At 49.4% G+C, this 17,671-nt stretch overlaps 1 protein-coding gene across 1 annotated transcript in view; it reads right to left on the minus strand.

The window, feature by feature from the left end:
- Window positions 1-1,163: 1,163 nt before the first annotated feature.
- The window catches only part of DPYSL5 (dihydropyrimidinase like 5), an 87,181-nt gene continuing 70,673 nt past the window's right edge, over window positions 1,164-17,671 (minus strand). The window contains exons 9-13 of the mRNA XM_043469141.1: window positions 13,373-13,514; window positions 11,846-11,988; window positions 10,087-10,294; window positions 6,155-6,323; window positions 1,164-4,096 (exon numbers count right to left, since the gene is read on the minus strand). Coding sequence (XP_043325076.1) covers window positions 4,011-4,096; window positions 6,155-6,323; window positions 10,087-10,294; window positions 11,846-11,988; window positions 13,373-13,514 — 748 coding nt within the window. The 3' untranslated portion in view covers window positions 1,164-4,010. The remainder of the gene's footprint in view (window positions 4,097-6,154; window positions 6,324-10,086; window positions 10,295-11,845; window positions 11,989-13,372; window positions 13,515-17,671) is intronic.

Consider the following 17,671-nt stretch of genomic DNA (forward strand, 5'->3'; position numbering starts at 1 on the left):
TGTTTCTTTAGGTCATGGGCTGCCTTATTTGCAGGAGAGCTGTGAAAGTGCCCCTGTAGCCAACTATTTCCCCATTCTACCTAAAATTCCCTCATTAAGGCTTTATTTTGGAGGCTAAGAAATAAGTACAAGCGACCCCATAGTGGGCTTCCCAGGTGGCAGTAGTGGTAAAGAACCCGCCTGCCAATGCGGGAGATATGAGATGTGGGTTTGGTCCCTGGGTCGGGAAGATCCCCTGGAGGAGGGCATGGCAACCCACTCCAGTATTCTTGCCCGGAGAATCCCATGGACAGAGGACTGGCGGGCTACAGTCCATAGGGTCACAAAGAGTCAGGCATGACTGAAGAAGTGACAGCACGCACCCCAGACCCCATAGTACTGGTAGCAATAATTTCACTCACTCTTTAGTGTGAAAGTATTTGATCAGAGAACCCCCAAGCTCTGCCCGAGTTAGCCCTGATGCAGAGGGAAGGGTTTGAAGGCACAGTGGGCTCAGTGGAGCCGGAGAGCAGCTTGAGAACTCCTCAGAGACACATTGGCCTCATACAGTCCTTTGAAATGTGATTTTGTGAGTCCATGGTTCCAACAGCCAAGGGTTCCAATGTGAAGAGTAGGCTATGGTGTTCCAAAATGGTAGCCAAGAAAATAAGTGACCAATGGTGGGTGGGGAAAGTCTAGTCCAACCCCTTCTCCTGCCGTCCTTTTGTATCTAACATCTTCATCTAATTATTCCTGTTTCAGATAACTCAACCCAACCTTGTCTTGGGAAATTTGGCACTAAAAAACTTTGTTTTGTTCCCACCAGGAGAAAGGACTGATGGGATACTGAGGCTCCCATCTCTCAACATGTTTTTTTTTTTTTTGACCAGACTGCAAGGCATGTGGAACTTCTCTGACCAGGGGTCAAACCTGTGACTCTTGCAGTGGAAGTGCACAGTCTTAACCACTGGACCACCAGGGAAGCTTTCAGCGTTTTTTTAATCTTCAAACTCTGTTCAGGCCTCCCAGTGAACTGCCATCTGCCATGCAACACAAGTAAAGAACAAAAGCTGAGTTTTTTTTGCCATTTTTTTAGTGGCTCAAGCCTCACCCCAGCCACTATGGAAGAAGAGGTCCTCCCACCAAACTCCCTCTTCTTTGAAGAAACACAACTGAGACCAAGCGAGAAGTAGCTATAGTTTAATACAAACCTGCACCAGAACACAACGAGTCGGGCTGTTTTGTGTTTGCCTCAATCGGGTGGCCAAAGCACAAGACCATGTGCCGTCCTGGGGTTGACACAATCTTAGCACCATGACGTTTACAGAGGAGTGAGGAAGTCACTTGGGTGCTGGGGTGTTCGAGGCTCCATCCCGACCCCAGGCTGTGCCCGCCGCCTGGGTAGCTGGAGGGGGTTTGGGTTTCTGAGTGGTTTTTGGGTCAGTATTGGAAAAGCCCTCATCTCGGCATTGCCTTGACCGAGACCTACTGTGGACTCCTAGCACTACACACACGCACACATACACACGCACACACGGTAGCACAATTTTCTGGTAACTTAACCCCACAAACCTAGAGAGCAGCTAAGGCAAGAACAACAGTATTTATTCAGCAAGTACAAGACCAAGTTTGAGAGCTGCATTCAGTGCAACCAGAGACCCTTTTCATTCCAACCAGGAGCCAGTGGGGCTGGTGATGGGGCTGGCTGGAACTCAGCACAGGGGCAGGGAATGGGTGACAGGGCTGACCTTTCATTCGGTTCCTTGAACCTCCCTCTGATTTTCATCTAGATGCTCCTGGGTAAGGGTGAGCCTATGTAAGGGTTGGGGGTGAATGAAGTGGAAGGCCTTTGACGGACCACACCAACAGGTGGTCTCCCAGAGCCACGGACCACGCATCTCTCGGGCGGAGGCACTCAGAGAAGGTAAAGCTTTCCTGGCCCAAGCAGGGATGCTCTGCCCGCTGGCTATCACCACTGCTTGGCTCTTTGGCATCTGCCCAAGGCCCATGACCCAGCAAGGGCTGAAAGGGATAAAGATGATGTGCACTGTACCAAGGGATCAGTGTCACGGTTTCCCAGGCTCAGATCCCTGCTGACTGTCCCCATGGCTACCACTCTCCATGAGTGCCTTTGCTGCCTCTGCTTCCTGGGTGACCGTCTGGGTCCTCTCAGCCCCTAAGTGAGGAAGGGGAGCGTGAAGGGAGGGGTGAGGATGCGGAGGCAGCTCAAACCACATGGCAAGCCTCCAGCATGTAACTAGTTCTGGCTCAAATAGTGAATATGCATTAGTTTGTTTACAAGAAAAATCTATCTACCTGTGCAAAACAAAGCAGAATGCCTACTGAGGGAGTAAGTCATCTAGCTGGTTAAACTCTCAGGGGGGATCTGCAAGAGATGTCACTCCACTCCTTCTGTCCACCGCTGGGGTAGACAGACAAGTTCTAAAAAGGGCAGTCTGGACCATTCTGGAGTCAGAAGGCCTGAGCTTTCTGGGCCACATCTGAGAAATGGGGAGAATAATGCATGCTTTGTGGTTGTGAGGAGCAATTGAGAGCTCATACATGAAAGGGCTTTGAAAACATGAAGAGCACTGCAGAAATGTACAGGGTATGACCACCAGCCCAAGAGTCTAGGAGTCGCGTGTCAGTCCAGGTGCAATGTGACGTCACTCCCCAAGGGGGAACAAGGCTTAGCAAGGGCAGCCTCCAGTGTTTCCATGGAAACCTCCAGGAGTTTTGGAGGCAGGGAAGGCCCAGCTGAGAGGAGATGGAGACCACAAGCAGGTGAAGGCAAGGTGCTGACCACAGGAGCCCGCAGACCCTGTGTAGCACTGTTGGCTACAGGTAGGTCCTACTGGCCTGGCCTCCTACCTGGCATACAGCCAGCCTGCTCCCCCTATCACGCCACCCCCTGCCCCCCCCTTAGCAGGCATGAGGCCTCTTGCCAATCACACAGGAGGAGCAACTGGGCCTCTGTACAGCAGGGGGATACCTACAGGCAGTTGTGTGTGTCGGGGGGGTGGTTAGTGCTGGGAGTGACCAGGACCACACATGGGAAAGGCCACCTTGCTTCCTGAAGGTCTCTAGGGCCAGCATTCCGGGCACCCTCTCAGGATGCAGGAAACCAGGAGGGGAGGGGGGGGGGACAGGAAGACTCCAGATAGAGAGAAGGGCCCCGGAGAGTCCAGTATCCCCCTCTGGCCCCTGTCCTTGGTGCCCTAGGCTGTCTGGTTGGTGGCGAAGCAGCATCTCTTAGGTCCACATCTATTCCTGTTTCTATGCTATGCTAGTGACACAAAGCACCGTCAGTTTTCACAGGATGCACGAACAAGTCAAACCAAACCACTGCGCAAACCAAACGTGCAAAACGAAATCATATACACGCGCCTGGCACCAGCCTCATGCCCGCCGGCCAGCCCTTCTGAGCCTGGGACTGCCGGGATTCGGGGAGGAGGCAGCCAGCAAAGGGCGCAGCGTGTCCCAGCCACTCCCAAACAGGGGCAGGAGTTGAATTGGGAGAAACGGGAGGTCCTGGGGCACGGCTGGGATGCGAACACCTGTCTGACTTGGGGAAAACGACCACGGGGCCGAAGGGGATGGGGAGGGGGTCCTTTTCTTTTAAAACACATCTGCTAAAGTGCTCTGGACAACTGGCGGGTCAGCCAGGGGCAGGGCACTAAGGGCGGGGTTGCCCAAGGCCAGCAGGGGGCGGGTGCGAGGGAGGGGCGGGGCCAGGCTCTATGCAAGTGGGCTCTGTGCATAGTATGGGTTTCCTGGGCCCCAGGGAAGCCCGCGGGGGCCGAGGCAGGAAAGGACTGCAGCAGGAGGAACACATCTCAAAGTGCCTGTTAGGGTTGGCTCGAAGCACAGTGAATCACGTGTCAGACATGGGGAGGGCCCCGGGGTCCCGGGGCCCCTCGGGTGGTGAGCTGTCCAGCGCGGCCTCTCCCGCCCCACCCCTGCAGCTGCGGCCGGAGGGCGTGGGGCTGGTGGCGTTGGTGCATCTTCACTTGGGGGGCTGGGCAGTGTCTTTACCAAATGCCGCTTGACCTGCCTCCGGGGGGAGCGAGGATCCGAGCTGAGGCTCGCTTTGGAACATGGTCATCGATCTGAGAACCTGGAAGGAAGGAAGCAGAGGGTGAGTTCCCCTGGGTAATAAAACCAGGTCCTCCCAAGCTTAGATTTAATTTAACCCTCAACACAACGCCATCCCATTTTACAGGTGGGAAGACTGAGGCTCAGGGAAGTTAACTTGCCCCCTGTCCCATAGTGTATGAATATGTAGAGCCTGGACTTGAACCCAGGTCTTCCTGATTGAGAGCCTCCACAGTTAACTCACTGCCTTGCTACACCTGCCTTCACCACTCCCAGCCCTGGAGGTATCGTCTCTTGTCAAGCACACAGACCATGGAGCCGCCTGTTAGCAAGTGGGCCTTTGTACATATGACTCAGTGAACAAGAGAGGGAGGAGGGGGCGCCGTTGTCTTGGAAAAACATAGAACAGCACCCTCAAAGGCCCCCACGTCTTGAAATCTCGAGGCTTAGAAAAGAAGTCCTGGTGCCCCAGGGAGTGCCATGGAACATTCTTCCGCCTGTCTCACAGCAGACAGGGTTTGAGGCGAGGGAAGGTGAGAGGCTGCCTGGTATCTGCTGCACCCGAGAGCGGTTCTGTCCAGTCTTGGCTCTACCCGGACTTGGGTGGGAGCAGAAGCCAGGGGCTCGAGGGGACTGGCGCCTCTGGGGCCTGGCCGCTTCTCTTGGTGCTGACCCCTGCAGGAGGGGCCAGGCCCAGGCAGCCGTGGGGAGCGACACCTCCTGGATTGGCCAGGCGGGGGCGCCCACGGACACTCCACACGGCGGACCTCTTTCTGACTGCACTCCCGTCACTGGTGGGAGTTTTAACAGTGGCCCTCAGGGAGGGAGAAGTTATCTCTGTAGTGAGATTGGCTCTGAGATGATGGGGGAGGGGTGGGGAGAGGACCCCCCCCCCAAAAAAAAAAAAAAAAAAAAAAGGCCGGTCAGCAACTCAGACAGGAGCCGCCTGAGCTGCTCACACACACGGTTGGGCACAAAAGCAGCTCAGCGGCCACCCAGCTGTGCCCCTTGGCAGCCCTGGGTTTAGCTCTTTGCCTCTCAGGTTAGGCCGGTTTGCGGCGGTGTCTCCCCGGCCCCAGGAGACGCTATGCTCTGTGCGGAGGCATGTGGATCTAGGTCTTCTCACCCTCTGGCCCCAGCACAGAGCCTGCAGAGCATAGGCTCGGTCTGCACGCGGGCCAGTCCTGGAGGCCACTCAGCAAGACCCGGCCCTGACCCATTTTACGTGGGGCTCACGCTTTCCAGTGGAGAAGGAAATGGCACCCCACTCCAGTGTTCTTGCCTGGAGAGTCCCAGGGACGGGGGAACCTGGTGGGCTGCCGTCTATGGGGTCGCACAGAGTCGGACACGACTTAAGCGACTTAGCAGCAGCAGCAGCAGCACGCTTTCTAGCAAAGCTGCTTGCAGGTCCAGGGCATCTTACGGGCCTCTCTGCCTGTTCTCCAGCGAGGCTTGCGGCTTATGCCCGCAATGACCCCCACCTTTAACTATCACTGAGCACCTGGGAGACATGCAGCCATCATCAATAAAGTCTCTAAGCATAGACACAGCCATACATTTCTGTTTGGTATATTCTATACAGGACAACTCCTGGCAAGAAAAGAAGGTGGCAGAGAAGCAAACAGGCTAAGATGAGGGAGGAAAGGGTATAAGGGAAACACCATGTCTTTCAGAGAGGCTGGTGAGGATGGGGTGGGAAACAGGGGTGCAGACCGATGTGGCACAGTTAACCCTTCTGAGCTCTGATCATCTCTAGGGGCACCCTAAGTGCCGGGCCCTCAAGATGTTTCAAGAGATGAAAACATTTGAACTTAGTAACCTTGGGGCAAGCCCCAGAAGAGCCGTGGCCGGGTGGAGTGGCATGTACCTGTGGACTGGGAGAGCCCTCCTTTCCCATCCCCTGTATTTGTGTGTCTCTAACAGGGGACCCAGCACTCATCACCAGGCAGGGGATTGGAGACGGAGGGAGGAGGTGGAGTAAGCCCCCCACCTGGGTGGGACTCCTGGCCCCTCCGCCCGTCTCCCTACACCCCACTGTGGTGGAGACCTAAGTGCTAGGCCAAGTGGCCCTTGCTCTTACCAGAAAGGCTGAAGCTGGATTCATGAAGGTCCCTCATGCCCCCATGTCGGGTGACAGGCCGGGTTGGAGTATCTGCCAGCGGCGTTCCCATCTCTTTTTTCCCAGGATGCACAATGACAGCTACATCCCCCAGGTAGGGCGTGCGGTCCACTCCCCTCACCTTTAAGGTCTAGTGATGGCAGAGAAGGAGAAAAAGGGAAAAGATACCATCAGAGCATGGACACGATCAACCATCAGGGCCAAAAACCACCACCACCAGAGCTTGCCTGATGGCTGATGAGAGTCTAGACACTGCCACTCTGTTCAGAACCCAAATTACTGCACGTGACAAAGCCTTCCTACATCTTGAGCCCAAGGGTAAAGAATCCTCTTGTACTTCCTAAACAGGGCATATGTGTGAGCATGTGCAGGTATGTGCATAAAGGAGATATCCACTGGCTCCCCCTTGACACTGCTTTCCAAGGCAGTAGGTAGGCTTCGGAGATATTCAGCTTTAGAGAGCATCCCTCACATGGAGCAGTGACCCCTTCACTTGCCAGGTTCTCAAGCTGTTGTTGTTCAGTCGCTAAGTCATGTCTGACTCTTGACGACCCCATGGACTGCAGCATGCCAGGCTTTCCTGTCCTCTGCTCTCTTCTGGAGTTTGCTCAAATTCATTTCCATTGAGTTGGTAGTGCTATCTAACCATCTCATCCTCTGTCTCCCCCTTCTCCTTTTGCCTTCAGTCTTTCCCAGCCTCTGGGTCTTTTCCAATGAGTTGGTTTTGCATCAGGTGGACAAAGTACTGGAGCTTTTACTTGGATCGATTTGATAACTTTGTAGGAATAGAGGCTAAATACAGCTGATTTGAAGATTAAAATTCCCCACTAGCAATAGTGGTTAATTTTGTACTCACAAAGGCAGTAGAATTAAGAGCCTATATTCTGCAACCAGACTGCCTATGTTTCACTCCCAGCTTTGTTACTTGGAAGCTCTATGACCTTATCCAAGTTAAGTAAACTTTCTGTGCCTGTTTTCTGATTTGTAAGACTACAGAGTTGTTATGAGATCAAATGAAATAGAACACGTAAAGCTCTGGCATATGGTGAGTGACACAAAAGTACCAGCAGTTGTTATTATTGCATAGGTCATTTATGGGGCTTTATCATTTTAAAGTGGTATTGTGAGAGTAAGTGTGTTGGAGTGTGTGCATAAGATCTGAAGGAGCAGCATACATAATCTACACCCCAGGCACTCATCAGAGACAGAACCTCAATCTCCTTGCTGCTCAATGCTTATTGAAAACCTTGTAGAGAGAAACAATAGATATGGGTGATTTCTGGAATGCTCCTCAGCTTACATATTCCTTTGTATTCTCCAACAGATCTGTAGTTGAGCTCAGCCCTCAGAATGTCAAAGCTGGTTTGGAGTGTTTTAGCCTTTACCAGGCTGCATTTTGGGGTCTAGGTGGTGTAGGTGGGAATATGGACTCGGTGAACCCTGGGTGAGTGACCTAGTCCCAACCCCAGGGCTGCTTTCTCCCCGAGGACCCTGCTCTATGGGGACTGCTTATTTATAATTTGGGGGAAATGAGGTTTTTCACATACCTGTATTCTATTGCCTGCTCAGTCACTCACTTGTGTCCGACTCTGCGACCCCATGGAGGTGTCCCAGGCAAGAATACCAAAGTGAGTTGTCATTGCCTCCTGCAGGGAATCTTCTCCACCCAGAGAGCGAACTTGTGTCTCTTGCATCTCCTGCATTTTGGTGGATTCTTTACTGCTGAGCCATTGGGGAAGCCCTGCATTCTGTTACATAAGGGCTATACCGGAGAATAGGAAATAGAGATGGCTTTTTCTTGAGGACCTTACTTTGTCATTATAATAAGTGCTTTGGATAAAGGGACTCTGAGTTAAATTTATGTCAGCCCTAGAATTCTGCTGGGCTCTTTCACTGTGGCTGGCCCTCAGAGCAGCACAAACTGGTATCTGTCTGACATTTTTGTGAGGTTGGCTTTGTGAAGGGCTTCAAACACTCTCTCTGCCCTCTTTTGACCCTATTTCCTGACTAAAATGTCCTTTTTTTGGGAAAGTCACAGAACTGTTGACAGATTTTTTTTTTGAATTGAGATATAATTCACATACCATAAAACTCACCATTTAAAAGTATACAGTATAGTTTGTGTCTAGTGTAATTCACAAGATTGTGCCACCATCACCACTGTGTAAATTCAAAATATCTCATCACCCCTCAAAAATCCCGATACCCATGAGCAGTCACTCCCATTCTCTCTGACCAGCCCTAAGCAACCGCTAGTTTATTTTCTGTCTATGGATTTGCTTCTTCTGGACATTTCCAACAAATGGAACCATATAATATGTGGTCTTTTGTGACTGGATTCTTTCACTTAGCGTAATGTTTTTAAGGTTCATGCATGTTGTATACAGATATTAGCACTCCATTCCATTTCATGGCTGAATAATATTCCATTGTATGGCTATATTAACATCACATTTTGTTTATTCAATAGTTGATGGGCATTTGAGTTGTTCCCATTTTTTGGCTATTATGAAAAAAATCCTGCTATCAACATTCATGGATAAGATTTTTTGCAGACATATATTTTCATTTCTCTTGAGTATGTCCATACCCAAGAAAGGAATTGCTGAGTCATTTTGGCAACTCTATAACTTTTAGGGAATTGCCAAACTGTTTTCCAAAGGGGCTGCACCATTTTACATTGATTTTACAGTGAATGAGTGTTCCAATTTCTCTACATCATCACTGACATGTTTTCCATTTTCTTATTTGAAGTCATTGCCACCCTCTGTCAGATAATCTTGTGTGTGAATGGATCGCTTTTGCACCTCTTTCTGGCACGTCCTCCAGAGGTGGGGCTGAAGCCTCCTGCCACTGTCCCTATCTGGGAAGCATAGTGGAGATGGGACCCTTCACCTATCTGAGAGATCCTGAGTTTGCCTTCAGATTGAATACTGGGATAACTACAGCCATGCTTTGTTTGGGTAGTCCAAGTCTGCTCCCTGACAGAAGACCTGGATTGGGGCTGGGACTCCTAGGCCATTGGTCATGGTGTTTCTAAGAACACCCACCATTTCTGGACAGAATCTGGAGATAGCTAGGCAGCAGCATTTTGAACCATGATGATAGTACTTTCTGCCAGAGGGGAAACTCCATGATGCTTCCACCTGTCAGTTTGTCAGACTTGTTCTTTTCTGATGATATGGGTCCTCCACCATGAGGCCAGGGCTGCTATTGGTTCCCAGCACCTGGAGTTATCAGGAAGGCCAGGGCAGCCCTTAAAGATAAGGCTGGATAGTCAATCCTGGAGCAGTGAGGGAAGAGCCAGTTCTTTTGGGTGAAACTCTCCCCAGCGATCGGAATCCCTGGAGATGAGGAAGGAGCCTCAAGCTTCACTGAACAGCTAGGGTGCTAATAGAATCCAAGGACTGGGTGAAATTCTCAAGATAAGACCTCAGGCTACCCCCACATGGCAGTGAGCTATTCCAGACCTGCCCTGACCCCTTCAATGTTGGAGACTCAGCAAAGCCCACCCCCTCCACAGCAGACACAGGGCAATTGTGGGGAGTTTTGGGAAACAGGATTTCCAGTGCAAATATGCTAACCCTGGCTAAGCCAGGAGCCCCCTGCCCTGAGGGACCACAAGAAGCCTGGGTGTCAGGAGTAGCTGTGAGCACCTCATAGTGTCCCCAGCTCCAAGGGACTTGGGGACCCTTCCCAATAAATTTTACTCTGTTACAGGTGATCCTTTTCTACTATTTTGATTGTTCCCAAAGTGACTATTCAGGCAATAGGATTCTGGTGGAAAAAACAGAGTGAGAACATCTTTGAGATTTACAATAGTCATATAAGAAGTCACCAACAGGGGTCTTCAACCCCTTCCCACATGTATTCTCTCCTCTCCCTCACCATACCTTTTCTCTCTGGACCAGCTTCTTGTAGACAGTGTCTGGGAAGGATCGCAGCGGACAGAACTTGCCGGTGCCCTCAGCACACATGAAGACGCCGTTCTCATACACGACCCGGCCTCGGCTGATGGTGACCAGCGGGACGCCGTGGCAACGCATGTTCTCGTATAGGTTGAAGTCTCCTCCCTGCACCTGGGTGCTGGCGGAGATGGTCCTGGTGGGAAGGCAGTGGCGGGAGAGAACGCTATGAGAGGAGGTAAAGATGTCACAGCTCAACGGAAGGGAAGGTGCTCAGGGGAAGAGGTGATGATGCTCAGTGCAAAGGAAGGACTCCCAAAGGCTAGAATGAATTACGTCACCACAAATTTATCTGTTGAAGTCCCAGTCCCCAGTACCTCAGAAGGTGATTATATTCAGAGATAAGGCCTTTAAAGAACTAATTAAAGTGAGGTCATACAGGTGGGCCCTAATCCAATCAAATGGGTGTCTTTATAAGAGGAAATCGAGACGTCAGAAGTGCATACACAGAGGAAGTGCCATGTAGAGACACAGGGAAGAGATGACCTCTACAAACCAAGGGCCTCAGAATGAAATCAGCTCTGCTGACACCTTGATCTTGCCTTCAGGACTGTGAGAAAATGAATTTCTATTGTTCAAGCCTCCTGTCTGTGGTATTTTGTTATGGGAGCACCCTAGCTGACTAACGTACTGCGCTACACTCTAAGGGTCTTTCTGCCAACAGCAATCACTAACAGCCAGACCCACAAGAGCAACAGGGACCAGCCCCAGGCTGGATGCAGAATCTGACTTCTCAAGTGCCCTAATGGAGAAGCAGGGCAGGGATCTGGGGAAGGGGCTGGGCGGTGGCACACAGGGAGAACTTTTTCTGCCATTCAACTTTTTACCTTCAAAATCCCAGCACATTTTTGTCTTGTTCCCTGTTAGCTTGTGCATCTAGAAAAGTGCTTGGCAAATGGTAGCACTTAACAGATATTTGTTGAGTGACTGAATGAAGTTTAGTATTAAAAAACTGGTCAAATCTCTGAGTAAAGATGATGCCCTGTATCCTGCAGCTTGATAATTCCTGATGCATTTCATTTGTTCACTCAAGTTGTGTTCATAAATGCTATGGGTGTCAAGTGCTGTGTGCTTGAGAGAATGCACACACACCCTCAACGAGGGAAGCAGAGAGTTGGGAAAGAGTCTGGAACTGAGTGTCAGGACATCTGTCTGGTTCAGCCTCTTATTAGCTATGTGATATGGGGAGTCCCTCTACTCTCTGCTCTTGGTTTCTTCAGTGAGTGATACTTGCTCAATTGTGTCTGACTCTTTGTGATCCCATGGACTGTAGCCTGCCAGGCTCCTCTGTTCATGGAATTCTCCAGGCAAGAATACTAGAGTGGGTTGCCATTTCCTTCTCCAAGTTTTTTCCATAGTAAAATGGAAGCAAGAACTCCAGCCTTGAGTGCTTCTCAGGGCTGTGAGATTAGCAAATAAGATCATTGATGTGATGCAGCTGTGAGAAACTGTAAACTGCTCTGCACATGGAGCTTGCCCTGTAGCAAGTCTTCAGACCTTCTTGTTCACTATCGCATCCCTAGTGCTTGGACCATGAGAAACCTTCAAGTATTTGTTGAATTGAACACATCTCAGGGACATCCTGCTCTATGCTAGAAGTAGGGCAAAGATGATGCTTTGGAGTTCTATAACACGAGGTCCTTTAAAACCCCATCCTCCAGCCCTGGAGACAAGCAGCAGGCTTTACTTGGTGGCTTCGGGGTCCCACACCACCACGTCGGCATCAGCTCCAGGGATGATGCGGCCCTTTCGGGGATACAGGTTGAGAATCTTGGCTGCATTGGAACTGGTAACGGCCACAAAACGGTTCTCATCCATCTTTCCTCCAACCTGAAACATGGCCAAAGTGTCAGGTCAACCAAGGTCCTATGTGTGTGCCTCACACCCCTGTCACCATTGTGCACTTTTAGTTGGTCCGAACAATGGTGCTGAGAAGGACAATGCCATGGACATCATCTCGAATGAGACAATCTGCATGGCTTGGTTCCCACGTGCTCATTTCCTCCTCTCTCCTGCTAGTAACAGTGGTGGGTGGGCCCTTCTTCCAAATAGTGGCTTTCTTGGGGCAAATCTACCTCCTGTTTATAAAATCAGATCTACTCATGTGCTCACTATGGATAAATTGGGAGCTTTCCTAGATCCACGAAGGGACATATATTCTGTGCTGGAAAGGCATCTTGTAGCCCCACCCACGAGTGCACCACGGACATTCTTCAAAGGGGATTCCTAGAAATTCCCTGGTGGTCTAGGTGTTAAGAATTGCCTCCAATGCAGGGGACATGAGTTTGATCCTTGGTTGGGGAACTAATATCCCACATGCTGCTGAGCAAATAAACCTGTCCACCCCAACTAAAGAGAAACCTGTGAGCCACAATGAAAGATCCCAAGTGCCTCATCCAAGACTCGGCAAAGCCAAATAAATAAATAAATTTTAAAAAGGGATTCCTGAGCTGCCTCAGGGTCTTCCTTGAGCTGGTGGCTTAGCCTTGTGTATTTCAAATTTCTTCGGGCTCATCCCCTAAAACTGCATGTAATCTGTGATAGGTCAAGACCAAACTACTTATTCTTCAGGGGCAGAACAGGTAGTATTCAAATGAAGCCCTAGTCTCTGTCTTTACTATTGGACGAAAGATACCAAGATCCTTAAAGAAAGTTCATATCCCCTGGCCCAGAAATCCATTTCTAGCAATATGTCCTCAGGAAACAATTAGAAATGCTGACATACACTCATGAACAAAGAAATTCTGTGCAGTGTTATTGGTAAGTGCGAAAATTTGAAGCAGTTGAAAGTTCCAAACATCAGGGAAGCCGTAACTGAATACGGTGCTTCCATGGAAGGAAATCTTGTTTAGTTATTAACAAAGATGTTTTTAAAGAACTTTTACTGATATAGGAAGACAGTCAAAATACACTGTCATATGAAAAAAACAAGATAAACCCAGTAACTAAAATAATGTATGCTGCATGCATAGAGCTTGGGAAGAAATATACCAAAATATTAATGATTTCTCAGTATGGAATTATGTTTTTTTCCTAGTACTTTTCTGTATTTTCCAAATTGTCATGCTAGGACTTCTTACTTTTCTGATTGGGAAAATAAAAAAGACCTTTTCTGTTTTGTTTTTGAGTGAAACAGGAGCTGTGGTTGACCCAGCCCTCCTAAGTGTGAAAATTCTTCTGTGGCCCAGTGCCGGGTGGGGTCCTGGGAACGTACCACGCCTCTCTCCCAGATGACGCTCATGCGGTCCTGAACCCCGGTCACACCGTGTGGGATCTTGGTGAAGTCCTCCTTGCCCATAGCTTTCTGCTTCGTGGTGAAAGGCCGGTGATCTGACGCCACAATGTTCAAAGTATCACTGGGTAAAGAGAAGGACATGACCAGTAAGGGGAGGGGAGGCCAGGGTCCCAGAGGGTGAGGACAGTGATGGGAAAAAGCCTTCGCTTGGGAACCTGGCAAAGCTGGTTTCAGTCTCCGCTCTGATACTTCAGAGCTGTATGACCTCTAATGAGAGGTGAGAACCTCAGTTTACACATCTGCAGAATGGGAATATGTGCTGACCATGGCACAGAATGCCGAGAGTAGTCTTTGAGATGTTGACTTTAAGAGTTAAGAGAACGAACAGAGAAAAATTGAACTTAAGAGTTTAAAGTGAGGGTGGAAGAAGTTTTACTTCCCCAGAAACATATACCAAGTCCCTCTCATCTCCCTGCTCAACCCCCACCAGGCCCTGCTGGCAACAAGCACGTGCTTGGTGAAATACTCAAGTTCTATGTTAAGCTTTGTGGGAAGAGGATGGACAAGATAGAAGAGAAGTCTGGCTTGATGAGCCAGCGATGACACGGCAGTGGATCATCACCGTTGCCATCCGTGACCATGGTCCTCAGATGGTTGCTGAGGCTGTGGTGGGTGAGGCATGGCCGGGCTCTTGAGGGCCTCCTGGGCCAGCTCAGAACTCGGGGCAGAGACTTATGTCGGTGAGAGTTCACACGGTGGCAGACCCTCTGCCTGAGGAGGCAGGCAGATGGCTGGCCCGTGTTCAGAGTCTCTGTAGGCCTCAGAGGTGGTGAGGGGGAGTGGGGCAACGCCTCCATTGCCCAGACCAGGACAGGCTCAGGAGGAAACATGCTAAGAGGGCAGGGAGGGGTCTAGCTCGAACCTGGGGACCTGGTGGGAGAGGGGACGGCACAGCCGGGGCCCTGCCTGGAGTCTAGTTTAACTTGCAGGAGTTACCAAGCCTTGTGTGTGCATGTGGGCCAACCAAGATGCCATCCTCAGAGGGGAATCTTTGAGCAGAAGGCATTATTTGGCTTGGTGAGGAGGCATATTCTTAAGGCTCTCAGAAATTCAGGGTCAGGCTGCCCATGGGGCTGCCTCCACTAGGGGCCTGGCAGGGCTTTCCCCAAATGACTACTATCCTTGGCAAAATCCAGTGACATGACTTAGCTCCTCCGTGGCAGGGGCTCGCAGCTTCCGGCGCCAAAGATGCTGCTGTGGCCCCCCTGAGAGACTGCAGGAGGGCCTCCTCCACTGAGCAGATGGTTTCTTTTAGTGTTCCCAGAGACCCCCACCTCTCCCAGACCCACAGAACCTGCCAGCAATGAACAGAATCTTCAGTTTTCACTTTCTCTCCGGTGTTCTCCAGACCCCTGGGTGGGGCTCAGATCCGAAAATGCTCATCAGAGTCAGGGGCTGAGGACCTATGGACCCCATGCTTTAACTGACAAGTCTAACTGAGCCCTCGCCTTTCATAAAAGACCCATACACGACTAAGTGTTTGCTAGGCAGGAGTGAATGAGGGGGGCACATTCCAGAAGGGCTTTTGGGGACCCCCCAGTGCTGCCAGGAATCTGGGAGATATGACACACCCATCCCTACTCTTTAAAACATCACTAACTTTTGTTAAAAACGTGCTGACCTGTGCTTAGTCGCTCCGACTCTTTGAGTCGTATCTGACTCTTTGTGACCTGATGGACTAAAGCCTGCCAGGCTCCTCTGCCCATGGGGGTTCTCCAGGCAAGAATATTGGAGTGGGTTGCCATGTCCTCCTCCAGGGGATCTTCCAATCCAGGGATCGAACCCAGGTCTCCCACATTGCAGGTGGACTCTTTACCGTCTGAGCCACCAGGGAAGCCCACTTTAAAAATATGTAAGTTCAAATGAAAGAATTTCTGGTCTCTTTAAGAAGTCAGATTTTAAATAAAGGACAAATCCTGACATCTACAGATTGTACTTTTTACCCTGATATACCTGAAGAGATCATATCCTAAAATAGATCATTATAAAGCAGCTCATATTTTCTTATAGAAATACGTTAATTAGTGCGTGGGTTTTCTATCAAGTACTTTGCATAATACCAGTTATCACTAAAATGTCATTAAAGCAAAATTATAGTAATCATGAATTCCTAAAAATGTTAAAAATATGCTCCAAATTCTATAAAATTATACAAGTTTACAATATGCACTGATTAAAAAAGGGATTCAAACTATTCTCATAATTATTCACATGAACTTATAATTCTTTTTAAATGAATAGAATTTAGTTGAATAATTTAAATACACTTGACAAAATAAGCTAGAAATAAAAACTTGAAATTATTCAATTAATAATACTTTTCTTCCTCTGCCTATTTAAATTTGTGTGGGTTTGGGCACTCTAATTTGGGTGAGTTGGGGAATTCATTACCTTTTTGTTCTTTCCGTAAATTTGCTTGCGAGGTATTTCGAAAGATTCTTTGACCTTGGAACGGAGCCCAAACTATTATCATGGGTTCTTAATACTGGTTTGTTTTTGTTGTGTTGATAATAGTGAAAAGGAGGCTGGTTTTTCCCCCAAACAAGCATTTTTAAAAGTAAGAGCTGATCTAGCATTTCTCCCTTTACTTTCTCAAATTGGTTAAAACTCTCAGAGCTGCCACTGCTCAGAATCTTAGCAATTTATGGGACAGACTATAATTACTGCCACTGTGCCACAGCATATCCTACCCCTCCAGGGGCCACTGTGGCCCCAGAACCCTACCACCTGCACTCCAGGTATATTTGGAAAGCCCCACAGTGCTCTTTAGGTTCTTAACAGAGCAAGATGTTGAGTGGAAAATTTTTAGTTGTTAGTCAACCAACCAGGACTGGAAACTAAGGACATGGATGACATAAATACCCCATTAGCTAACGACAGCCACCTCCAACTGGGGCTAGTCACTTCCCTCAACACCCCCAACATCATTCTAGCAGAAGTGTATCACCACCCCCATGTCTTTAAAAGCAGAAGACAGGGAGAGCAACTGAGGTGTTTGGTAGAATGGAGAGTCCTGTGGTCTTGCCCTTCTTTCTGTTTTCATGAGTTGAATGGTACTTTCCCTCTCCCCCAACTAGCCTACCTCAGAGTCAAGAGGGGACATTTGAAGAGGTTCACCTGTGAAGAACAGAGGCGACAGGAGCAGGCCCCTGCTTGGAAGATAGGTGGTTGGGCCTGCCTGAGCCTCTGAGTGAGGAGAGCCAGGTCATGGGGGTCGGGCAGCCTGTAATCCCATCAGAGGGAGCGGCAAAGCTGCGTGAGCCTTCTCTAGGCCCAGACTCTGCAGAAGGTGATGGGGCTTAAGCTGCCGGCCCAAGTTCTTGTTCACAGGGAAGCTGGGAAGGGGCAGGTTAGAGGAGGTAAAGCTGGGGACTCCCCTGGTGGTCCAGTGACTAAAACATTGCATTTCCACAGCAGGGGCCCTGGGTTCAATCCCTGGCCAGGGTACTAGGTCCCACTAAAGATGCCACATGCCATAAGGAAGATCAAAGATACCAAGTGCTGCAACTAAGACCCAGCAAAGCCAAAGAAATAATTTCTTTTTTAAAAGAAGTCAAGCTGGATTCCATCTTCTGTGTCAGAGGACGGCATGAGAGTGGCTCAAGAGAGCCCTTATCTGGGCACATACCCTGCACAAGGAGGGCCCCAGAAGCCAATCACCTTCTTCCAGAGAAGAAGCAGCATCAGTTAGTACAGGGGTACAGGCCATGCTTGGGTGTGGAGCAGTGTCCCCCATTCCTTTAATCCTAATCCCCACCAAATTCCCCAAGCTGAGAGTCAGGAGGAGAGGAGACTGACTTTTAAACTGAACTGGACTTTAATAACCAAAAGGGAAGAAAAAGCAATGGTTTTTACCATTACCTAAGGGTTACTAGAGGCAAGAAAGAATTTGCAAGCCAGTACTGGAATCAAACAAAATCTTTCTATATTTGTGTCCCACCAAAATCAGACCATCCATTGAAGCATATTATCTAGATTCAGATTGAATGGGAAAAGCAGTTTTGGAAAAACAGGAACTGGAGAAAAGAAGATCTGGAGGAAGAGGTTAAGGAGAAAGAGGGAGAAGGTGTGGAAGAAAAAGGAAAAGAGGAAAGAAGGGAGGGAGCAATACAGAAGAAGGGAGGGACACACAATGAGAGTAAACCACGTAGGAAACAATGAGAGGGGGAGGTGAAGGAAAAAAGAAGAGAAAGATCCACAAATATTCTCAGATAAGTC

This window comes from Cervus canadensis, chromosome 5, assembly GCF_019320065.1.
Source record: "Cervus canadensis isolate Bull #8, Minnesota chromosome 5, ASM1932006v1, whole genome shotgun sequence".
Classification (NCBI taxonomy): domain Eukaryota; kingdom Metazoa; phylum Chordata; class Mammalia; order Artiodactyla; family Cervidae; genus Cervus; species Cervus canadensis.